The following is a 22,515-nucleotide window of genomic DNA, read 5'->3' as shown; positions in this document are numbered from 1 at the left end:
GGCGGTGGTCTTATCGACCTGAGCATGGCGCCAGCAGCCTGGGGCGTGAACGGGCATGTCGGCGGGGACCTTCTCTGTCCGACGCAACCGCCGTCCGAAAGCGTATGCATGTTCTACACCAATCAAGGCGCTTGCTCGGTCAACATGGAGGACACGCTGAGCGTCGACGCGGTCATGGGCTGTATCGCGCTCTTGGCAGTCGGGCCGGACGTCAACGTCACACGCTCGTGTGATGAGATGACGCTGGCGGCGTCGACGCCGTGTCGCACGTTTTTGGAGGCGACCACCGTGTTTCTACACGTGCGCTATACGCTGGACGAACGTATCGCGATGGCGAGGGCGTCGACGGCCGTCGCAAAGTACTTCGCCAACGAGCTGCCCCTCGTACTGATTCAGTTTGTTCAAAGAAACCGTACGACGACAGCGCTCGTGCCGGCCTTGGTCTTGGACCCGAACGACGTTGGGTTTCACGTGTTTGGGTATCTTTACCTTCTCGAGTGGCTCGATGGCGTGCGGGAAGTGGTGACCTTTCACGGTGTGTATGGAACCATCACTGCGCTCTCGGGCCGCAACGCTGTGCACAAAGGACCCATCAACCCGCTCGAGCTGCCCATCAACGTGGCCTACTACGCCCGCTGCGTGCTCCTCTACGTCTCGGGCGTCCTCTTCTTTGTCGTGTCGCTCGCTTGCGGCTACATTATCGGTAGTCGCGGCCACATTGAAGGCAAGAATATGCTCGTCGTCAACCGTGTCACGGGCTTGGTTTGGATTGGCCGCCCGCTCATTTTCCTGCGCAGTATCACGGCCATCTGTCTTCTATCGACCGCCAAGCTCGACTTGGCCGAGACCAATGGCTTTTATTACATAGTCGCGATACCGCAGTCGTGGTTCTCGACGATCATGGCGGCGGGCGAAACGACATGGCTTGTCTTCATTCTCAACGACACTTTTTCCGTCCTAACCCAGCAGTATACGCCGCTGTATGCAACGCCGAGCAGTGTGCTTGTCTGGGCCGCGTCGGCGATCTGGTCACTGGTGTCGCCCGTCCAGCACTCGGCGAGTCTGCGACGGTCCTGCACCGCGCCAATCATCGACATGCAGCTCGTTTGTGACAGCGGCATCGTGCACATCGGAGACCCCAAGCGCGTCACGGGGCTCATCGGGCTCACGCTCGCACTATTGTTTGGTACGTACCTGGTCCAGCGAGTGCGCTACCACGGTCGAGCCGAGAGTGGAGTGCGGTCGCACCTCTTGTACGTGACAGCCTACTACCACTTTGCCCAAGAAGGCTGGGTCCTCGACGGTGTCTACTGCATTGATCGCGTCTCGGCGGCCATCAACGGCGTGCTCACACTGCGTCTGCCGCGGACGACCAAGACGGTGCTACTGGATATCAAGACGTGGCGCCTCTTTGATGTCGACGCACCCCTCGCCTCGGAGAGTGCGCCGCACCTCCGATATGCCATTCCACTGCAGTAAGCGATTATCTCATTTTGTACAGTACTTGGGGTAGATGAAATACCGTACCGCCTAATTATTTTGTGCGTCCTTGCTGAAACCAACAGCAACCGTACATGGACATTCTGTATCGAGCGCACACTTCACATTAAACGCCGGGTGGACGCGTGCGTCGCATAAGTCGACTAGCCGACTACATGCTATAGTCGTCGAATGCTTCAGACACTGGGTCAGCATCACGTTGCTGGCGATTGCACTTGGCGGCGTCTCTGGTCGTGCCACGTTTCACCGAGTGAAAACCATCATTCCTCCACCAACATTCCTCTTGAACCAATCCAAACGCGCCATGGCGGCATGTCGCACTTGCCGCTTGCACCAGCGACCAGCTTCCGTTCGTTCTGTGTCCAGAGATATCCCATTGCTGATGGCCACACTGCTGCCACCAGACACCCAAGTGGGCGGCCGACCGCGCTCGATCTTCTCGCTCTGGCACCTACTCTTCTGGCCTTGCGAGCTGCTTACGTACACGACGCTGCTGTGCGTTCTTGCCCACGTCGTCTGGACATGCGTCGGCGTCTGTCTTCTCGGGCTCCTCGCCCTCTGCGCGGTGATGGTCGATGGCCCTCGCCTTTTGCTGGCGTACGATGGCGTCGACAATGTCGTGATGCGCTACCATATGTGGCTGTTTGCTTGGCTCAAGGTCGACGTCCGTTTCCACAACCACGTGTGCTTGACGTCCCAGCGCATTCCGCTGCACGAAGATGACGATGCAAGTACGTACTTGTGCGCCGAGCACATGCAACCCCGACTCATTGACGACGCATCGACCGCCGGCGTCTTGCGGCTCGTTGGCTATCTACTGGTCGTGCGCACGGCCCTCGCCTGTCTCGCGAGCGTCTGGCTCGCACTCGCTGTCTGGTCGGTCGCTCAGAACTTCATTGCTGGCTTTGATGTGCTTCGCGCCGTGGTCATGCACCTGGACGTCGTACCAGAAGCGGTGCTTCAAATTGCATTCGTTCCGGCGTGGCGCTGGGATTTGGGTCCGCTCTCGCTGCTGCTCGTCGTCGTCGGTCTCTGGTACCTAGTGCTACTCACGCGGCAACCGCTGCTGCAGCTCTTGACCGGTTGCACGCGTCGGTTTTGCTGCGTCGTTGTCTGTCGGCTGCCTCAATGTGAAGGTAACACGCGTTCCGTCTAAGTAACTCAGTAATACTATGCATTTGCTCTGTCCTTACGTGGCGTGTTGACGACGCAACGCTCCTTCTTCCTAACAGCTTGTCTTCATGTACACTGGACACACCCTCAATAAGCACCGAGTTATCAAGCCCATAACCTTTACGTAAGTGTATGCCGTTGTAGATACAGTACACAGTGCACAAGGAACCACGACGCTTCTTTAGCTTCTGACACGACTCGGTTCATTATGAACAGACGGCCCCCAGCTCGAGCCCCACCGTGGCAACCACTTTGGTCGTGTGATGGGCGCTGCGAAAGATGGTCTCTACTTAGGCGCTGGTCTCCGAACGTTCACTTCAACTCGAGTTGCCTCTTTTTTCAAAAATGAAATGCAGAGTCTTCAGTGAAGATAACGTGAAACACGTCCTTACGCAAGTGTATGGATCACACTTTCATTCCCGACCGTCGTTTTCAAACGCATTATTCTCACCCAGTCCTCCTCGACAAGTACTGATACCTTCACTTCAAGTACGAGTCGGGACCGAGTCTGTCTCGGCGTGCAGATCACGGTTTGACGGTCCTTGGAGTCGTGCCGGGCTCCACCGAGACATGCACCGTCTCGCCAATACGTTGTAGGGACGGCTAGCAACGTATCACCGAGTCTTTCGTTCGAGGTACGAGCACTGGATCGGGCACAAGAGGCGCCAGTGAGAACACTGCTTTGCAGTAGCCGGAAACAGTGTTTATTTCTGTGAAAGACACTGTTTGCTGGGTGGCGTGTGATATCCGTACAATACACTGTTTCGATCCCAACCAGCGTGTGTTCCGGATACGGCCCATCCATCGAAATGAGCGACCGGCGACCATCGCACCGCAGCCGCAGCCGTGACCGCCGGCGCAGCCCAGACCAGACGCGGCGACGAAGCGCAGACCGCCGCCAGAGCCGCAGCCCAGACCGCCGGCGTCGTAGCCGCAGCCCCAGTGCCGAGCGGTCGCGCCGCCGCCAGCGCAGTGCTAGCCGCGAGCGTCGTCGCAGTCGTAGCAACGACAGCGACAGCAAGACGTCCAAGAAGACGAGCGACAAGCGAGCGACACGCAAGGCGGCTGACTATAGCAGCAGCAGCGAAAGCGACAGCAGCGACAGCGCGAGCAGCAGCGACTCGGACGATGCGCGTCGTCGCCGTCGTTCGTCCAAGAAGGCGTCGTCCAAGAAGAGCAAGAAGGACAAGAAGAGCAAGAAAAGCAAGAAGAGTCACAAGAAGAAAGCATCCTCATCCCTTGCCATCAACCAGAACGAGTATGGCAAGTATGGTATTCTGCGCGAGACCGACTTCCACGCCAAGGCTGTGTCGTTCCAGGCCTGGCTACGCGACGTTAAAAAGGTACGCCATGGACTCTGTGATCGCCCAGGTTTATAACTCCATGTAGATCCCCGACTTTAACGGCCCCAAGTACGAGGCCATGGACCACTTCCGCGACTACATGGAGGACTACAACACCGCGACGTTGCCCCATGAGAAGTACTACGACGTTGAAAAGTACGAGCAGCGCAAGTTTGCCAAGGAGCAGGCCAAGCGCGCCAAGCGACACAAGCCGAGTGCCAAGGAAGAAGAGGAGACGGCGTATGCCGAGCGCATGCGCCAGCGCGCCGACGCGAACAAGAAGGAGTTTGCGCTCATTATGCAGACCATGGACCGCAGCAAGATTGAGCACATGCGCGAGCAGCAGCGACTCCGCGACCAGATGCAGATGCACTACAAGGCCGGCAACATGGACGAAGCGCGGCGCCTCGAGCATCTGCTCACAAAGAAGGACGAGTCCAAGCCCGAACCCGAGTTCAAACCCGACACGGGACGTCATTTTTAGCCGAATAACGTGGATTCCTTTTCCTAGTATCAACTCGATACTCTATACTTTGCAGCTGTGCAAAAGAGTACAGTCTATAATTGGCTTTGGCAATATGGGCAACCGAGACTCGTCGTCGTCGGGGCCACCGCCGACAACGATGACCTCCTGCGAAGTCCTTGGGACGCCGGCCGGTGTCATTGCGCGCGTGCAACGTCGTGATACCACCACGTACACCTACATCCCTCGCTCGGCGTCAACCATGGGCGTCCGACGAGGAGATCGCAACACGACACTACCAGCGTCCAGTGTCCTGTACCCCAAAACACAGCTGCGTCACACCACGCCTTGATGATCCACTGCTATCCAACGAGTTGGATACCGCACCAGTATCCGATAATGAACGTGTTTTCCGCTATTCCATTGACTGGATATTCTGACTACGAACTATCCAGTGGGCACCAAGCACCGCTGGAACAGTGTCAGTCCTCGTCATGACCGTCATCACCGTCCAGCTGGACACGACACATCAATGACTGGGGGCTATTGACGCCGTCATATATGATTGTCTTCAGACAGACACCGTTGAGACAGCACCAGTAGCGGACAGAGGGCGGCTTACACAAAATGCTGGGCCGTGTCGAGGTTGTCATTTTTATATTGGAGTATATCGTCAATCGATCTATTAAGCTAGTAGTCGTAGAGGGCACCCGGCGGCTTCTTGGACGGAATACCTTCCATGCGGTAGAGCACGGCAGCGCCGTCGGTGGTCCCCAGCACGAGGTGGCGTTCGTCATGAGCGACCGCCGTGTACACATGCTGCGTCGGGAAGGTGTGGACCGGGTACAAGCCAAACCAACGCCAGACGTGCACGACACCTTGCGGCGAGAGACTCACGAGCTTCCGCTTGTCAAACACGACGGAATCGACGCCGTCGGTCGCGCCAAAGGTGGTGAGCGGCTGCTGCGTGCGCACGTCCCACGCCTGCATGCCCTTGGTGCCATACGCCGCGACAACCACCGACTCGTCCATCTCGAGATGGGACACGGGGCCTTCGCAGAGGAGCGACTTGGGGAGGACCTTGGGTGACTTGCCGCCCCACCAGCGCACCGAACCGTCCCGACCGGCACTCCAGAGCACGCGGCCGCGCGTCAGTGTCTTGACAATTGCATCTAATACACGGCAATATAGATCCCATTTCTGATTGGAGCCCAGAGGGTTAGGGTGCAACGTACCGGGGTGGCCACTGATGCGGTGGCTCAGCCGTGCGTCGCGCGTATCAAAGACCCGAACGAGGCCGACCGACGTGCCGCACACAAGCGTGTTGCGGAAGAGCATGAGGCTTGTGACTTGCGGCGCGGGCGTCCGGGCGGCCCGTGGCAGCGTCGACTTGTGGATACTATGCGCAAAAATTCAGAAACAAATCAGAAAAAATCCAGAAAAATCGTTCGAGGTCGGTAAATCGATACCTGTCGACCGAGAGCGACGTCGTGAGCTCGGCCTTGGTCGCATTCCACACCGACACGTCGCCTTTTTCGTACGTGGCAGCCACAAACACAAACGAGCCTTCGCTCACGTCGACTTGGACTTTGACGGGCTTGTGCCGCTGGTTGGCGCGCGTCGGTAGGAACGGCGCGAGGCCAATGTGCGAGCGCGGTGCGAGGGTCGATGTCGGGGCCAATCCGCGGACAGGCGATGTCGTTTTCGCGGTCACGGCGGCCGCCAGGTCCCACGTCTTGACCGTGCCGTCGGAAGCACCAATGACGAGCATCTTCGCACACGTGTCAAAGCACGTGGCGAGCGCATGGTAGATGGTCGCAACGATCCGAGCTTCCTTGAGGTGCCAGAGGTAGAAGAAGGCCGTGTCATGCAGGATCGTGCCGGTAAGCACCTAGTTGCATCCTCAATTGAAAACGCAAAGCGGGGTTGGGAGCGTGTACGTGTGTCGCAAGCGGGCTGCTCGGACTCTGAATGAGCGCGACCGACTGGAAGGCCGCGCGGCGCCACTCGTCACGCGTGAACGGGCGGTCGGTCCGAACACTGGCCGCGTCATCGTAGAGGGCGTCCGGCACCGCGAGGTACACGGGCGTCTTGGCGAGGTTCTGCGTCTCGTAGTACATGGCGCGGAGCTCGTTGATGTAATCTTTGAGCGTCGAGCGGTCGCTCAGGAGACAGCCGCGGATCGTTGGCGGCGCGCCGCGGCGATTGACATTCCTAGGTCAGATTGCTCCATGAGCCATCACGAGGTAGCCGTCGGATGGCTACGTACGGCGCCGGCACATCAGTCTCGCGGTACGCGTACGACGAGGCGCGGCGAAAGCAGGACGCGAGGAACGGGCCGCGCGGCGCCTGCGCCAGCACTTCCCACACCTGCGGCCGCGCCACGGCCTTGGACCACGTCTTGTTCACGCAGGCTAGATGCGCATGCGGTTGGGCGTGAGGTAGAGAGCGAGAATGGCGTACCCATCATGGCAACGTCGTGGCGCTGGACGTAGCCGAGGATCGTCGCCCACACATGCGTATCGCCGAGGAGCGCGTCCATGCTGCGTTGGCGAATATTCAGAATCGGACTTCGTTTTGATGCATCAAGTTTGAGAGGTCAATTGCGGTGTAAAGGCCAGCCTGGACCCGTGAGTTGCGCGGTAACATGCATTTTCAGAGGTATTGACCTCGCTGCCCTCGCCGCGACCACGAGCTGCAAGGCGTCCTCCGAGCATCGCACCTAGCAAACAGTCCATGCAGCGCCCTCAGAAAGGCTAGCGCTTCGCTGGTTCATTCCTAATGGTGAGTACCCGAAATCACACTATTTTAGTGGCTATTGCACACGATTCAAGGTGCACAATTAGTGACACACACGATTTAAGGTGACTTGATATAGTGTAGTGCACCGTTGGGATCGAGCAGCGCACAGCATGCCACCAGCGTACGAGTGCACGCGCGTCCTGCGCGGCCATGTGGGCCCGGTCATCGCCGTCCGCTTCAACGGTACTACGCTCGCATCTTTGAGTAGGAGCATGGCGCTCATGCCCGCGACGTCAACTAGACAAGGGCACGTACTGCATGAGCTGCGGCAACGACCGCACGATCAAGCTCTGGAACCCGCACCGTGATGGCCTCGAGGGGCCCGAGTCGGCGTTCCTCGTCAAGTCGTACACGGGTCTGCACGGCTACGAGGTGCGCGATGTGGCCATGTACGTCTCCTCTCTATCGTCGGCGCCTGGGCTCAGCAGCGGGTAGCGAGCACGACAATGCCAAATTTGTATCCTGTGGCCGCGACAAGGCCATCTTCCAGTGGGACGTGGCCACGGGCAAGGTCGTTCGCAAGCTCGACGGCCATAGCCACGTACGCCCACTGCGTTGGAGGATCGTTTGCCGAAGAACATATCTCTAGAGCGTCAATGCCGTCGAGTACAACGACGACTGCTCGGTCGTCGCCAGCGCCTCGTACGACAGCACCGTGCGTCTCTGGGACATGCGGTACGTCTGCTTCGTTGCATGCTCTTCTCAGTGCCATCGTCGTACTGCTAGGTCGCGGAACTCATTTGCCCCGATCCAAATCCTCGACCATTTCAAGGACAGCGTCACCAGCGTCAAAATCACCGACCATGAGCTCATCACAGGGTATTTCGATACGACTCTCTGGTACAAACAGCATGGCGCGTCATGTAGGTGTGTCGATGGCTACGTGCGCAGCTACGACCTCCGCGCCGGCCTCCTCACCCAAGACAACCTGCACAGTGCGTCCCATGGCGCATATCGTCCACCAGTCCGATTCGACTGTGTACTAGGTCCTATCGTGAGTTTGCAGCTCTCGAGCGACCTCAATTGCATCGTGGCGTCGACGCTCGCCAAGCGTGTCGTCTTGTTTGAAGCGGCCTCGGGCACGGAGCTCAATGCATTCGAAGGCCATGCGCTCTCGTCCTACGGCGTCGAGTGCGGCTTTACGTACGACGACGCGCGTATCCTAAGCGGCTCGGAAGACGGCCGCGTGCTTATCTGGGACATGCTCCACGCCCACGATGCGTCGCGCTCGTTTGTCGCGCACGGCGACAAGCCCGTCCGGTCCGTCGTGAGCCATCCGACTGAAGATATACTACTAACTGCGTCGATCGACAGCACTGTCAAAGTGTGGCATCGGTCGGCGTCCTACTAAGATAGCGACGGCGCTACTATGCCTATTCATTCTATTGTTGTTATTGCGCTGTGACCCACCAACGTACTAGTTACGTGGAAGGAGCGTAGTAGCGTTGCACAGGGCGGGTCGAACCACCCCTACCCTCCGACCGCCAGCTCCCCACCGCGGCCAAGGTTGACGATTCCGAGTCAAGACCTGGACGGTGGCTCTGTCGGCAAAAGCACCTTGTGGCAGCAGCGTCCTGCTCCACGACGAGAGTGGCAGGCAGTGAGTGGCAGGCAGTGAGTGGCAGGCGTCACGTCTCGACGATCGCTGCTGGTGAAATTGGCAGCCGGCTCGCCTAGGGCTTTGATGTACGAGACAGAACGTCAATAGACTGTCTTTGTTTGCCGGTAGCGCAACCGTGTAGCGCCGACAGCGCCCCATGGACGGCGCTACGTGGTCTCAACACCGATACCAACTCGCTACAACAAACAACAAGCATATGTAGTGTCGATCGATTGAATATTGAGGGGTGTTGAGGTGGGACAGGCGACAAAGGATAGCTCGGGTTCCACAGACAAATGAACGAGACGTGTGGCGTCCTCGGGCTCCATGCCGACGCTTCTTACGTAGCGTCATGGTGCGATCCTGCGTCAAACGAGCGTATCTTGTCGGATGCCAGTACAAGAGATGTAGCATGACGCAGGTTCAACGCTGGCTTTGTACTCTGATCTCTCAAGCAGACGTGGACCCTCTTCAGTTATAAAACGACTTGCCAATCTTATGGTGTTCGGCGCGCAGACGATGGAGAACGCGCCGACGATCGTCGCCCGCCGGCCCATGACCGCTAGCACCATCGCGCGCACACCACTACCCACCAGCGTTACGCGGCCCGAGTCGGCCTGCTTCTCCAAGCTCCGGCGGCACATGGTTCACTTTGCACTTTGATTAGCTTCAGCTCTTAGATCTTACGGTACGTAGACGCTGGCACGGGCGGCCGAGCACCAAGCGGCGTCCCAAGCCTACTTGCGGCGGTCGGCCGCCAAGAAGAAGCTCGATGACATGGCGTTTGCCGTACTCCAACGACCGCAGTTGACAAAACGGCGTTGGGTGCTCAGTCATTTGCGTTTAGGAGCAGCTACACCTCGAGCACGAGCAGATCAAGGACCGGCTTATCACCAAGATTGTAGGATATGACTGCAAGGATCTAATATAACACACGAGGCATAGGAGCAAGCCAACGCGCGGACCAAGTACCTCGGCACGGACCGCATCTATTCGCTTGTGCAGGTCGACAGTCAGCATCGCTTTTGTCTTCCCGACGTGCATGCCTCCAACGTCACATGGTAGGATCCCCATGGGCAGTATGCGATTGGCTCGCAGCGAAGTGGCGACGCCCGCTTCAGCGTCCTGGACCTCGACGTCTTTGAACGGGAGTATCGGCGGCTCGTAACCACGACGCGCATGGAAGCCTCGGGCAGTTGCAACGACTTGGGTGCATTGCGCCGCCACGTACCGCAACAGCCCGATCAAGTGCGCAAGTCGCTGGTGCAAATCATGAACGCCACGACGCAGCTCGCCGAAGCGCTCGACGAGCAGCTCCTCGAGATGCAGCGCAAGGGCTGGAACACGTCGGCCGTGGGCCACCACGCTTAGTCGACGAGTCGTCTCATTTGCATACACTGTGTACAATTGGTCGGCTGTGTCATACTGAGGCGCCATGCGGCGTGTTGGCCCCTATGCTGCCTCGGGCCCATCATGGGCCTAGAGCTCCTTGTTGGCAGGCTGCATATGTAGTAGCGACATGCACTGACCGAGGACGGGTACACTGGAGACTGGAGCAGTAAATGCGTCGCAGAGGACGGTGAAAGGAAGAGTAAGTTATCTCGTTCATCTAGACGACTACCAGATTGGTCGTAACCAGAGTACCTTCTCTAGTAAACCGGGCAATATCTGTCGACAGCTCCAGTTCTGATAGCCTGCAACCGTGTGGTTGGCTGCCGCCGGTCGCCCGGCCGGAAGAGACGCCGACCCAGCAAGCCAAGCCAAGTCCAGAGACGCAGCAGACGGTGGGAATACTGTCGTGGATCTGTCGGGCTGCACGACAGTCAGCGACAGAGGACAGTGCCGGGCCACGTGGTTGGCTCTTGCGGTTGGAAGGAGCGCGTCAGGCCTCGCCATCGGCTTGAGCGATGACAGATACGTGCCGAGTTGTGTTGGAGTCGGAGGAGAAGGCGTGTCGCTGCGACAGTGGAGCTTTCACGGTCATGAAGCGTTAGTTAGTTTGCAGAAGAGGAAGTATACACGATGGCTAGGAGAGCGTGTAGCGCATGCCACCGACGGTCATCAAAAGGTCGTTGGCCGACTTTTGGGATGACTTTTCGCCCGAGAAGAGCGAGGCGAACACTGCGCTCTTCTCCTTCTCGGCCTGGACTGCATCGAGGGCCTCGCTCACGGCGCGGACCTTGGACTTGGGCGCGTTCGGTGCATTGTCGTCGCGCTTGCGCTTGAGCGCGGGAGCGGCGGCTGTCACCTTGCCATCGTCCTTTTTGTGGAGCGTGAGCATGACCTCGATGGCCTTTTCCTCGGGCAAGAGCAGCGCCATGCGGTCCTTCTCGCGCGCCGGCGCGCCGCACATGAGGCACTCGGGGGACTTGACTTCCTTGAGCGCCTTCTCCGAGAGGACACAGCCACACTTTTTCTGGACGATGAACGGGTGCTTGCCGTTGAAGGCCTGCAGCGTGATCGGGCAGTGGCGAAGGCCCGACGTCTCGTCGGCGTAAAACTTGCAGTTGACAAGGTCCTTCATCGACCGGATGTAGCTCAGCTCCGGCGGCAGTGTGCGCTCGAGGAGACGTTCGAGGAGCGACGCCTTGTTGAAGAGGTTGCCGAGCTTGTCGGCCACGATCGGCGCGGCCAGCGGCTCGTCCGTCAAGGCGCACATGGTCGTGCGCTTCGCGCGTAGCGTGCGCTGGTCAGCTTGCTCGTCGCGCTGCTTGTGCTGGCCATGGCGCATGAACTTGCGCTTGACCGCGATGACACCCCCATCGTTCCCCATGCTGGCTCGGAGCTTCGAAAGCGGAATGCGTCGATGCCATTGGTCAAAAGATCGAATATTCGAAAGGATCGATTCTTTGCCGAATTAGAAAAGTACTTGGATTCAGTATGCAGACGCCAGTATCGAACGGATCGAACGTCCTCCTTGGCACCGCTCTTCTCGTCATGAGACATCAGTTCATATCAATATACAAAGCGCAAGGTGCGATAGAACGACTCCTCGCGAGGTGTGAGGAGGCCTGGGCCTTCACGGGCTCGGCATTCCGCAGGAGAATCCAGCACAAATCTGACCCTTCGCCTCAGCGGCGGGCGTATCCGGATGGACGAGACAGACACTTCGAACTACGAATCACTGCATACAAGAAACAAGTACTACAGTTTGTATCGAAGTCCGTTTGAATAACATTATCCGGACAATATTTGAATCATTTCCAAGTTTGCCGCGGGTCCACGGAAGAGGCCGGCTGCGGACGTGGTCATGGAAGCCGTCGTCAAGACACTGCGCCATGTGGAGAAGGCTCCAGCAGCTCCATCTCCATCGACGTCGTCCAAGCATGGGCTCCATGCGCTCGAGCTCTTCCTGCTCCTCAAGCCCAAGACCTTTCCCGAGCACGCCAAGCTGTCGACGCTTTTGCTCCAGCGCAAGACGTCGGACGCGGTCGCCACCCCCACGCCGGGCGCCAAGAACGTGGCCATTGACAAGTCGCCGAGCCTGTGCTTGCAGGGCATCCAGCTCGCGCTACAAGCGTCGCAAGACCTCTCGCTCCTCGTGCTCGCGAGCCTCCTTGTCATCAACCTCAACCGCGACAAGGTCAGCTTCAAGCAGCCGTTTACGTGGGAGAACATGCATTTGCAGCTCGCCAGGAAGCTGCTCGACGTGGCCGCACTCCCGCTACCCAGCGGCTTGCATGAGTATTGCCGCCTCCTCATGCACTACCATCTTCGACTCGTCTTGACCAGCGTCCAGTTCCTTGTGCCATCCACCTCCAACGACGACGACTTTGACTGGGTCGCGCTCCAGCGCAAGTTCTACGACTTGCCGTCCACGCTACCCCCGTTCATGGAGAAGCTCCTCGTCGTCTGCCTTCAGATGCAGCTCCATCAAGGTAAAGTCGCCATCCTCGTCCTCCACGACCTCGCCCCCTCGCGCCTGACGAAAACAACATGGGACATGGCGTACCGTCTTCTTTGGAAATGCGCGACGGGCCTCGAGAAGGCGTCCACGAACGACGCCGGTACCGTCTTGCACTTGCGCACGCACGGCCTCCGCTGCTTGGCCTACACGGGTGGGCCATGGCCAATGTTTCTTCAGCAGGTACCCTTCCTCTCTCCTTCCTGCCGCGCGCTTACACCATAGATAGCTCCATCGCACCGGCGTCCTCTTCAAGAAATATGCGCAGCAGTCACCATCGCCGTTGTACGCTGAAATGACGTCCCTCTGGCACACCTTGCTGGCCCAGCAGGCGGCGGTATGCACATCCTGTCGACTTCTCGGTTTGGAGCATAGCATTTTTTTGTAGGCGGACGAAGCCACGAGCTGGCCGATCCTACTGCAGTGGCTCGAGCACTGGGTCGTCGTTGAGCCGTCGCACCCGGGTGTGCCAGCGACCTTGGCCTACGTGCGTCTCAACCTCGTACCATCCGACTCGCGCTGGCTCGGACTACTCGCGCTCCTCGATCAAACCAGTGCGATCGACAGTCTGCTGGAGAGCCTCGGGAGCGACCTGCCGTTGGCCATGCTGCCCATTGCCCTGCGCTGCCTCAAGCGGCGCCTCGTGTCCCAAGGCACGTTGGCCTACCCACGGCTGCTCGAATGGACGACGCGGCTACGGCAAGGGAGCAAGTCGGCAGCGGATCGCGACCGGCTCGTGCAGGAAGAGCTCTACTGTCTTCGCATGTGCATGCGCATGGCCATCGACGCGCCCATGACGCTCCTCGGCTACATGGAGCGCGCGATCGCTCTGTACACGGCGGTCTCTCTACCGTCGCCCACGCCAGACGCGGTGGCGGCGTTCTCTGCCGTCGGCTCGGACGCTTTGGCCGCCGCCGTCCAGTGGTTCAAGCAAGAACAGTACCAAGCAGTCGTCCAACTCGGCGTGCTCGCCTCGCCGCACAGCGACAAGCTCCACGCGGTCCTTGGCGCCGCGTACCACAAGATGCACAAACTCGACTTGGCGATAACGTCGCTCGAGACCGCCGTGCGCGTCGACGCATCCCATGTCGACAAGTACCTGCACGTGCTCTTTGACGCGCCGCGCGTCACCATGGTCGACTCAATGACGCGTCTGCTGCAGGCGTCCCCACCCGTGGCGACGCCATTGCGCGACCAAGTGCACAGGCAAACGACCAAGTGGCTTCGGCACTTGCGCCGCGAAGCCTGCGCCACAACGCTCGAGCGACTCGACGCGGCGCTCGACCTCCACGCATTGGTCGCCACGTCGCGTGTCGACGCGCTCTTACAGCAGCGGACACGTGCCCTCGCCGACTTTTACGTGCATCGGGACGCTGCGCGATGGCTCACCTCGCTGGATACGTTGCTACAAGCCGTCGCCAACGACACGACGCCGATATTAGCGGGCTGGCGGGCGATATGGCGGCTCGAGCGCATCATCAGCTCCGCCTACGCATCGGTCGAGTGCCCCATACCGTTTGATGCGATTCGCCCCGACCTCGAGAGTGCGGTCGCCGGGTACACGCAAGCTGGTAGCCCGACAAACGACGACGAGAACCCGTATCACAATGCGCTCCTCGGTGCCTGCCACGTGCTCGGGTGGAGCTCCTTCCACGTACGTCTCGACGCTGTACTATAGTCTGTCGTATCAACTAAACTACTGTAGCGACGACTGTCAAGCGAGCGCGAACCGTGGGAGAAGGCCGCGGCGATGCAGAGCACGGGCGACGTGGACGGCGCCCTGCGACTCCTCCACTCTCTCCAAGACCAGTCGCCGCGCTCGAAGTCGAAAGGCTTGACCGAGTCGCGTTGTGTGCAGGTCGCACTCGCGTCGGCGTACGCTGCCAAAGGACGGTACGAAGACGCGGCCGATGCGCTCAAAACAGCGCTCCACCTCTGCTTCCAGCACGTCCAGTACCTCGGACTCGATACGATTTTGCTGCCGCCACTGGCCGCGCCGGGCAAAATGCATTTTCAAAGCTACGATGCCAACGGATGGCGCGTACTCCACGATACGCTCACGGTTCTCTCGGCCCTCGGTGACGTGCATGCCAAGCTCGGCGCACCGGCCAAGTACGTTTCCTGTCGGCTTTGCGTCGCCTGACCTGTGGACTAGGTCGCTCGTGTACTTGCGTCGGGCCCAAGCGCTGGCGTTTGGTCTGCACCCACGGCTTGTGTGCACGCGGCAAGTCGCGCTCGTCAGCGCGCGCCTGGAGCTCCAGCGCCACAACTTGACGGTGGCGCAGTCCGCGCTCGCCAAGCTGCTGCCGATCCCACAGGATGCAACGCTGCAACTCGACGATGCGTGGATGGCGCAAGCGTGCAACGAAGACCTCTTTGAAGGCGATATGCTCCATGTCCAGAGCGTCTACGGCCCGGCGCAGAAGGCGTACAAGCTCTCGAAGCACCGCATCATTCCGTACTACCAGTCGCAGAAGCGGCTCATCTACATCGTCGGGCGCAGTTACCGCAAACTCGCGTCCAACGCTGTCGGTGCCTACTACTTTGACAAGACCAAGTCGGCGTTTCCCGACGACGCAATCACGGCCTTTCAAAAAGCTCTCAAACTCAGCATGTGCGATGTCGAGAAGGCGCGGTGCCTCCACGCGGTGGGCCTCGCCGTCTACCATCGTGCGCTCACGTACGACGACGGGAAGCGCCTCGACCTCCTCTCCCAGAGCATCCAAGCGCTCCGCGAAGCGTGGTGTCTGGTTGTGCATATGCGGTATCGGCCGCAGTTGCTGCATGTGGTGTGTCGCGACTTGACGCTGGCGCTCATCGAGACGGCCAAGCACACGGAGGTTGCCATGCAGCGCAAACTGCTGTGGAACATGACGCTCTTGCAAGCGTCTGGCGTCCGCGTTGACAAATGCGACAAGAGTGAAGGCAAACACGACGCATCCAAGCCCGAGAACATGGCGCCGCCCGAGTTTTTTCAAATGCAGACGGACGCCTTCCAGACCGCGTTCGTCTCGTCCGAGATCCCGGCCAACTGGAACGTTGTGTGTCTCTCGCTGACGTCGTCCAAGGAGCTTGTGCTGCACCGCCTCCAGGTACGACGCCTCTTGTTTGCTATAGAGTGAAGCTGACGAGGTGGATGGTAGCGCAATGGCGCGGTGCCCGTCACCGTCGCACTGCCCAAGAGCGTTTTCCCGATGGAGAGCTTTCTCTCGGGGCTACACAAGATCATTGCTGCCTCCAAGTATGTATATCGTCGATGACGCAGGTTGGCGGTACGATGATGATACGTAGTGAGACGTTGTCGGGGCACACTGCCGACGAAGCGCACGCGTGGTCGGCGACGCAAAAGAAGCAGTGGTGGCACCAGCGCAATCATCTCGACAAGCAGCTGCACCTTTTGCTCGAGAAAGCCATGGTACTCCGACTCTCGACGTCTTGTATGGGACATGTCGACACTGTGTACTAGACCAAACTTGGGCACTACGCCAGTCTCTTTCTCAGTCGACCGGCGGTGTTGCCAGAGGCCGTCGTCGCGGCCGTGGCCTCGGTCCGCGCGCAAGTCGCAACGCTCTCCTTGGTCCAAGACGAACTGCTCGTGTCAGTGCTCTACGCGCTGCAGCAACACAAGCTGACTCGGGACGTGGCCCTCGCGGGCCTCCGGTCGATCGTACCGCGCATCAACTTGGCGGCGGTTCGATTCCCAGTGCACGCATCGGCCGACACACCTGGGCCAACGATCCTCGTCTGCGATGAAAAGGTGCATGCGTTTCCGTGGGAAGGCCTCGGCATTTGCTGCGACATGGCCGTGAGCCGCATGCCAAACCTGCGTTCAATCTTGTCGCCGGTCGACGCTGCTGTCTCCAAGCTCAGCGTCCGGTACATGATCAACCCGTCGGGCGACTTGGTAGCGACGGAGAATGTGCTGCGACCGTTCTTGGACCAAGCGGCGAGCGCGTGGCAGTGGCATGGCGTCTTTGGCCCGCACGACGATACCGCCAGTCGCATGGCCACGTATGTTCAAGAGAGCGACGTGTTCATTTACTCGGGGCACGGCTCGGGCGAGGTATTCCTCCATCGGGACGTGCTTGCGGGGTGGTCGAAAGCCAGCGTCGCGCTTCTCTTGGGCTGCAGCAGCGGTCGCCTCAAGCAAGAAGGCATCTACCTCCCGGAAGGCATGCTTCTCAGCTACTTGGCCGCCAACAGCCGCGCGGTCGTCGGTATGCTATGGGACGTGACCGACCGCGACATTGACCGGCTCAGTCTCAAGCTGTTGAACGAGTGGTTTGGTGGCGAGACGTCGTTAGCGACCGCACTGGTGATCGCGCGACGTGAGTGCAAACTGCAGTCGCTCAATGGCCTAGCCGCTGTGTGCTACGGCCTCCCACTGTTTGTCGATGCCCATAACGACGTTGCCATGACGGACTAGCTCGATGATGTAGAGATGATATGTAATGCGATATCCGTCTAGAGATGTATGGTCAACAGACCAGCTGACACGTCCACTGCGACTGTACTACCCCAGTAAACGTCGCCGAGTGCCAATGGATGGCTGTGTAGTCCTTTAGGTGTCGCAACCCTACCCTCGAGTGAGTTGATAAATTGATACGAACCGGCGTGGCTCAAGGTATTTACATCACCGCCGCCACGAGACACCTCGTAGTATTGACGCTGCTAACTACTGTAGCTCCGTACCTTTTACAAAGATGTGTACACAAAGGACAAAAATACACTGGTGGTATAGCTGTCCTTGTGGACATAGTTGTCGGTTGATTGCCGACAGTAGTACAGTGGATGCGATCGAAACAGTGTTTCGTGGCCGTTTCAAAATCCTGCGGCCAAGTCGGGTATACAAACACCAAGTGGTCCTGGGAAACGGGTAGGGGTAGGGATCGGTGGCGTTGATATGAATCAAAGTATGCTGCTCTTGGCGCGCGACGCCGACGAGATCAGTTGCCAATTTGCCAAGTCGCGCACACATGAGCAGCAGCAGCAGTCGGAGCAGTAGCGCTAGCAGCAGCGCCGCCAGCTCGCCGGAGCGCCCCATGGTCGTCGACGCCCGAAGCGACGATGAGCATGATGAGGACGAGGACGAGGATGGGGACGATCGACCAAATCCAAGCACCGAGCTCGACGAACCCGACGAGCGCAATGCGAACGACCCGTGCAAGATCAACCCGCAGCTTCGACCTGCGACCCCTCGGACGCCGTCACCGATACTCGACGTGGTGCTTGTGACATCGGCGGCCGGGAAGCGACCGCGTCAATCGCTCGGTGATCGATGGGACGTGCGACCGTCCTTCTTTAGCCCGCGGCCCATGTATCCCAAGGCCAAAGCTATGGCGACCGAGAATCCGAGCTTTGCTCGTCCCACACCGCACAAGCACGGGTTCTACAAGGCCAAGACCGCGGCTGAAGCGCCAGGTGCCAAGATGAAGAAGGCAAGCAGCGCGTTGGCGACGACAATGGCGTCCGAGTCGCGGAAGAGAGCGGTCCCAAGTCGACCCGCAGAGCCCGAGATCACGCGCGCTGCGAGCCCGACGGCGATCCCTGCGCCCCCAACAAGCAGTGCGACGCTCGGAAAACGACGCCCGTCTGAGAACGAGGAGACAGAGTCATCGCGGGAAGCCAAGCGCATCTGCAAGGCGTGGTCCACCAAGAAACTTCGCCGCAAGCTTCTCAAGGCGCAGCTTCGCAAGGAGATTGCGCGCACCCAAGTCGACACGTATGTCTTGAAGTGCCAGAAGGCCGCCTTGCTTGTTGCTCAACACGTCCAAGCCGCCTAAGTCTACTACGTCCGTTCCATACATGGGCTCATGCATCATCGTCCTTCTTCTTCATTCAATCCTGCGTGGCATGTCTAGCCTTCTTCGTCAGACTTGCATGTCCATGTTGGTTGTCTCTCGCTCCACTTTGAGTTACGTACCCGGGATTGGGATCATCGAGCGTCGATATATTGCATATTGCAGCGGGCTCATTGCACGTGCGATATTGCGCGCGCAATATCTGTTCTTCGTTCGATATCTCGCAAAGAATACCTGGTCGACCAAGCCGTAACGGCTACGAATTGAACGGTTAGTAACTGTTTCGCAACCGCAACCCTAGTCGTTCTAGCCGCCAACGCGGTCATTCTTCAACCCGCCAGCTTCCAGTCGCATCGATTGCCATGACAGAGCCAACGCCCGACGAACGCTTCGTGCTGCCTGCGCAAGACGACGCCATCTGCAGCGACGACAGTAGCAGCAGCGACGAGGACGACGAAGAGATGGCCGCTCGCCGGGTCCAGCGCCTCAAGCGACAGCTCCACAAAGCCATGCTCCGCCAAGAGATTGCGCGGGCCGAAGCCGAGACGCGCGTCTTGAACCGACTAGGTTACGAGTAATGCGCTTCGTCATGAACCGTGGATCGTCGTCTTCGTTACATATGCACGGCGACTGCATCCAGGGCTAGGGTCGAGATCCAAATGATGGACACATGGGGAGCATGGACGCATGGCGGAAGCATGGAGCGCGGAAGCATGTAGGACGATGGAGGAAGATGAAGGAAGATGGAAGGAGGCAAGCAAGGTAGAGGGTGGCCGTGCTTCCGCGAAACCACGCGTCGGACCCGCTACGTCGCCCACGACCGCTGTTTCCGACCCACCCTTGGCCTCGTGTCATAAAAAACACGCCACATTTCATTCGACTACCTCTCTTTAAAAGGTATGGGCCAACCGTATTTTTTAGTCTGGAATTTCGAAGCGTAGGGGGTGTACCCGAATACGATGAAACTGTCATTTTTCGCGCGCGAATTGTGTTCTGCGGTGTAGGGTTAGCACTCCGTTTATTTTATACCTTGGTTCTTGTATGCAACTGTAATTGCGATATTAAATTGCGGTTGCGCGCGGCCACCGTGGCCACCTCAGTTTCCAACTTGCCTCCGAGCCAAGAAGACGACAGCAGCAGCAGCCATGGCGAGCCCCTTGAACCTCCACGACACGACGATCAGCGCCGAGGCAGCTGCGACCTTGGCCCAGGAGATGGCGACGACGATGGGCAGCGACGCGAGCTTGACGGAAGCGCTCGACACGTGCATGGGCTTCCTCGACGGTGGCAACATGGAGCCGGAAGCGCTCGACGAAGATGTCGATGGAGCGCGGACGACCAAGCCGGACGACGAGACGCCGGCCAGCGACGACCATAAGCGCAAGCGTGCCAACAACGACGACGACAGCACGCCGACCAAGATGCATCGCCAAGCCCAGACGATCGACGTGCCCGTCGACGAGAGCGGCACCGAGATCAAGGAAGTGGAAGCGAGCGCATGAGCAAGTAGCCCGAGACCAAGAGCAAGGATAGACCCGGGAAGTAGTGTTGGAGCTAATGTGTGCTCATGATTGTGATTTCTATCCCTTCAATGCCAAGTGCCAAGATGCATGTGATCAAGACACGGCCATGTGGACGACACCGCGCCGGGACCTCGGCAACATGCACCCACCACTCGTCGCAGCCATACTTGGTCGGCAGCCAGCTTGTCGCACTCTGCATGGACGCACCGAGCTGGTCGGAACCAGGGGTAGGGACCGACTCCGGCGGCGGTTCATGGATCCGACGGCGACCCTCAACTTCATCGCACCCTATGCATTGCTCTATTTTACATCCGAACCGTAGGTGCGCTTGTGCTGGCAAAATGATGGACGATCGCCGCAACTTCATTCTCCAGTGGGCTCGCTCGGACGCACGCCAGCGACGACCGACCCCGATGCACACTCCGCTCTCGGCCATGTACTCCAGGTACAAGCATTCCAAGGACCTCCGTGCCTCCTCGTATGCCATCATCTCCATGGTAGCTGCACCTTCGCCGACCTGCTGCGGCGCGATTCGACATATTGATTCAATGAAGTCGTGTTTGTAGTTGATGCTCGAGCAGCTTCGCTTACTCAAAGTGGATGATGGCGCGGATGCAGTCGCCGCTGTGCATGGCATGGAACGCTTCGTTGATCTCGGCGAGCGAAAAGTGGTGCGTAATGAACTCGTCGACCTTGAGCTCGTGCTTGAGGTACTTGTCGACAAGCGCGGGGACGCCGTCGCGCGACTTGAAGCCGCCAAAGGCCGAGCCGGCCCAGCGGCGACCGGTCACGAGCTGGAACGGGCGTGTCGCGATCTCAACACCGGACGCAGCCACGCCAATGATGCAGCTCTGGCCCCAGCCCTTGTGGCAGCACTCCAAGGCCGCGCGCATCGTGTCGGCGAGGCCAATGCACTCGAACGTGTAGTCGAGGCCACCAAAGCCATCTTCGACCGTCAACTCGGTCAGCACCTGCTGGATCGGCTGCGTGTAGTCGCGCGGGTTGACGCACTCGGTCGCGCCAAACTCGCGCGCAATGTCAAACTTCTTGGGGTTGATGTCGACGGCAATGATGCGGCGCGCGCCCGCGGCCTTGCAGCCCATGATGACGGCGAGGCCGACCGCGCCCATGCCAAAGACAGCGACCGTCGAGTCCTTCTCGACCTTCATCGTGTTGAGGGCCGCGCCGTACCCGGTCGTGATGCCGCAGCCGAGGAGGCAGACCTTATCGAGCGCCGCCGTCTTGTCAATCTTGGCGACCGAGATCTCGGGCAGCACCGTGTACTCGGAGAACGTCGACGTGCCCATAAAGTGGTAGATGGTCTACATGCGGATGGTGAGCTTGCACATGTAGAGGCGACGTCAACCTCGCCGTTGCGCTTGCACGTGAAGCGCGACGTGCCGTTGGGCATGAGGCCGCTGCCCTGCGTCGAGCGAATGATCGAGCACAAGTTGGTCTTGTTCGACTTGCTACGCATAGGCGAGCATGAACATCTCATCATGCAGCAGGAGCGTCGTACCAGAACTTGCAGTTGCGGCACTGCGGCGTGTAGCACGGAATGACATGGTCGCCGACCTGGAGCGACGTGACACCTTCGCCGACGCTCTCGACGATGCCGGCGCCTTCATGGCCCATGATGCACGGGAAGATGCCCTCCGGGTCCGCGCCGGACCGCGTGTACTCGTCCGTGTGGCAGACGCCCGTGGCCGTGATCTTGATGCGCACCTCGCCGGCGGCGGGCGCGCCGACAATGACGTCTTCAATGACAAAGTCTTGCTTCGCGCCCCAGCAGACAGCAGCCTTGCACGTGATCGGTTGCGCCATGTTGATGATCGGGTCTTGGTCCGTGGATGAAAATGGAAATGAGCTCCTGCGCCTCTCTTTTAAACGCTATGGCCTCCCCCCTCATCGCCCGCGTGTACCCTCCCTCTCTACATACAAAGATGCCGTTCTTTTGTTTTAGGAGGGGGTGGGTCAGGCACATACAATATTTGCTTGAAGATCGCAACGCTTCCGCACTTTGATTGGCCCGCTTCCGGTTACTTGCATCCACCGCCATGTCAAGTCCGAAGCTCCGCGAAGGTTCACAGTCCATCAACCTTTCCGCTTGGTGGCGGCCAAGACTGCGCAAGTGCTACTGCTAGCGGATGCACTACTGGCGTCGGAAGGACTGCATCAATGGCACGTTTGACATCTGTGTCGTCGGCGGCGCCCAAGCACCCGAGCTGCAGTAGAGAGCGATCAAGATGGCGTGGGGTCTGTCCCGATCGTGTCTACGAGGTTGGCGGGTCGCGTGACATGCCGACGCAATCATACGCGAGCGCCCACCGAAGTCGCGCGCACCGTTCGGACGGCTCGTGGCGCGCGCCGCTGCTTGTGCATACACGCATGTACCGTGCACGAGTA

General features: G+C 59.2%; 12 protein-coding genes across 12 annotated transcripts; 9 read left to right on the top strand and 3 right to left on the bottom strand.

The window, feature by feature from the left end:
- Positions 1 to 15: 15 nt before the first annotated feature.
- SDRG_11871 (hypothetical protein) lies at positions 16 to 1,584 on the top strand. Its single transcript, XM_008617925.1, has one exon. It carries the CDS (start codon positions 25 to 27, stop codon positions 1,477 to 1,479), a length of 1,455 nt encoding a protein of 484 aa, XP_008616147.1. The 5' UTR covers positions 16 to 24; the 3' UTR covers positions 1,480 to 1,584.
- A 250-nt stretch (positions 1,585 to 1,834) lies between these two features.
- On the top strand, positions 1,835 to 2,696 carry SDRG_11870 (hypothetical protein). Its single transcript, XM_008617924.1, has one exon. It carries the CDS (start codon positions 1,883 to 1,885, stop codon positions 2,654 to 2,656), a length of 774 nt encoding a protein of 257 aa, XP_008616146.1. The 5' UTR covers positions 1,835 to 1,882; the 3' UTR covers positions 2,657 to 2,696.
- A 753-nt stretch (positions 2,697 to 3,449) lies between these two features.
- Positions 3,450 to 4,553, top strand: SDRG_11869 (hypothetical protein). Its single transcript, XM_008617923.1, has 2 exons — positions 3,450 to 4,016; positions 4,063 to 4,553. Exons 1-2 carry the CDS (start codon positions 3,483 to 3,485, stop codon positions 4,498 to 4,500), a joined length of 972 nt encoding a protein of 323 aa, XP_008616145.1. The 5' UTR covers positions 3,450 to 3,482; the 3' UTR covers positions 4,501 to 4,553.
- A 530-nt stretch (positions 4,554 to 5,083) lies between these two features.
- On the bottom strand, positions 5,084 to 7,048 carry SDRG_11868 (hypothetical protein). Its single transcript, XM_008617922.1, has 6 exons — positions 6,943 to 7,048; positions 6,749 to 6,893; positions 6,420 to 6,693; positions 5,949 to 6,370; positions 5,715 to 5,878; positions 5,084 to 5,651 (listed from the first exon to the last, which is right to left on the bottom strand). The coding sequence occupies exons 1-6, from the start codon at positions 7,019 to 7,021 to the stop codon at positions 5,170 to 5,172; spliced, it is 1,566 nt and encodes a 521-aa protein (XP_008616144.1). The 5' UTR covers positions 7,022 to 7,048; the 3' UTR covers positions 5,084 to 5,169.
- A 297-nt stretch (positions 7,049 to 7,345) lies between these two features.
- SDRG_11867 (hypothetical protein) lies at positions 7,346 to 8,666 on the top strand. The gene is made up of 7 exons (XM_008617921.1): positions 7,346 to 7,464; positions 7,523 to 7,670; positions 7,717 to 7,822; positions 7,871 to 7,956; positions 8,008 to 8,100; positions 8,149 to 8,216; positions 8,268 to 8,666. The coding sequence occupies exons 1-7, from the start codon at positions 7,392 to 7,394 to the stop codon at positions 8,630 to 8,632; spliced, it is 939 nt and encodes a 312-aa protein (XP_008616143.1). The 5' UTR covers positions 7,346 to 7,391; the 3' UTR covers positions 8,633 to 8,666.
- Positions 8,667 to 9,380: 714 nt separating this feature from the next.
- SDRG_11866 (hypothetical protein) lies at positions 9,381 to 10,299 on the top strand. Its single transcript, XM_008617920.1, has 5 exons — positions 9,381 to 9,526; positions 9,578 to 9,670; positions 9,729 to 9,782; positions 9,827 to 9,886; positions 9,947 to 10,299. Exons 1-5 carry the CDS (start codon positions 9,401 to 9,403, stop codon positions 10,250 to 10,252), a joined length of 639 nt encoding a protein of 212 aa, XP_008616142.1. The 5' UTR covers positions 9,381 to 9,400; the 3' UTR covers positions 10,253 to 10,299.
- A 359-nt stretch (positions 10,300 to 10,658) lies between these two features.
- Positions 10,659 to 11,677, bottom strand: SDRG_11865 (hypothetical protein). Its single transcript, XM_008617919.1, has one exon. It carries the CDS (start codon positions 11,652 to 11,654, stop codon positions 10,908 to 10,910), a length of 747 nt encoding a protein of 248 aa, XP_008616141.1. The 5' UTR covers positions 11,655 to 11,677; the 3' UTR covers positions 10,659 to 10,907.
- A 408-nt stretch (positions 11,678 to 12,085) lies between these two features.
- On the top strand, positions 12,086 to 17,427 carry SDRG_11864 (hypothetical protein). The gene is made up of 8 exons (XM_008617918.1): positions 12,086 to 12,968; positions 13,015 to 13,122; positions 13,174 to 14,439; positions 14,491 to 14,897; positions 14,941 to 15,877; positions 15,929 to 16,026; positions 16,077 to 16,200; positions 16,252 to 17,427. Exons 1-8 carry the CDS (start codon positions 12,132 to 12,134, stop codon positions 17,209 to 17,211), a joined length of 4,737 nt encoding a protein of 1,578 aa, XP_008616140.1. The 5' UTR covers positions 12,086 to 12,131; the 3' UTR covers positions 17,212 to 17,427.
- A 317-nt stretch (positions 17,428 to 17,744) lies between these two features.
- On the top strand, positions 17,745 to 18,658 carry SDRG_11863 (hypothetical protein). Its single transcript, XM_008617917.1, has one exon. It carries the CDS (start codon positions 17,762 to 17,764, stop codon positions 18,566 to 18,568), a length of 807 nt encoding a protein of 268 aa, XP_008616139.1. The 5' UTR covers positions 17,745 to 17,761; the 3' UTR covers positions 18,569 to 18,658.
- Positions 18,659 to 18,889: 231 nt separating this feature from the next.
- SDRG_11862 (hypothetical protein) lies at positions 18,890 to 19,210 on the top strand. The gene has a single exon (XM_008617916.1). It carries the CDS (start codon positions 18,949 to 18,951, stop codon positions 19,162 to 19,164), a length of 216 nt encoding a protein of 71 aa, XP_008616138.1. The 5' UTR covers positions 18,890 to 18,948; the 3' UTR covers positions 19,165 to 19,210.
- Positions 19,211 to 19,677: 467 nt separating this feature from the next.
- On the top strand, positions 19,678 to 20,208 carry SDRG_11861 (hypothetical protein). Its single transcript, XM_008617915.1, has one exon. The coding sequence runs from the start codon at positions 19,732 to 19,734 to the stop codon at positions 20,086 to 20,088; it is 357 nt and encodes a 118-aa protein (XP_008616137.1). The 5' UTR covers positions 19,678 to 19,731; the 3' UTR covers positions 20,089 to 20,208.
- A 439-nt stretch (positions 20,209 to 20,647) lies between these two features.
- On the bottom strand, positions 20,648 to 21,959 carry SDRG_11860 (alcohol dehydrogenase class-3 chain L). The gene is made up of 3 exons (XM_008617914.1): positions 21,629 to 21,959; positions 21,476 to 21,578; positions 20,648 to 21,431 (listed from the first exon to the last, which is right to left on the bottom strand). Exons 1-3 carry the CDS (start codon positions 21,931 to 21,933, stop codon positions 20,697 to 20,699), a joined length of 1,143 nt encoding a protein of 380 aa, XP_008616136.1. The 5' UTR covers positions 21,934 to 21,959; the 3' UTR covers positions 20,648 to 20,696.
- Between the last annotated feature and the right edge of the window lie 556 nt (positions 21,960 to 22,515).

The sequence above is a fragment of the Saprolegnia diclina genome (genome assembly GCF_000281045.1).
Source record: "Saprolegnia diclina VS20 unplaced genomic scaffold supercont1.45, whole genome shotgun sequence".
NCBI lineage: Eukaryota > Oomycota > Saprolegniomycetes > Saprolegniales > Saprolegniaceae > Saprolegnia > Saprolegnia diclina.
This window is presented reverse-complemented; position numbering and strand designations above follow the sequence as displayed.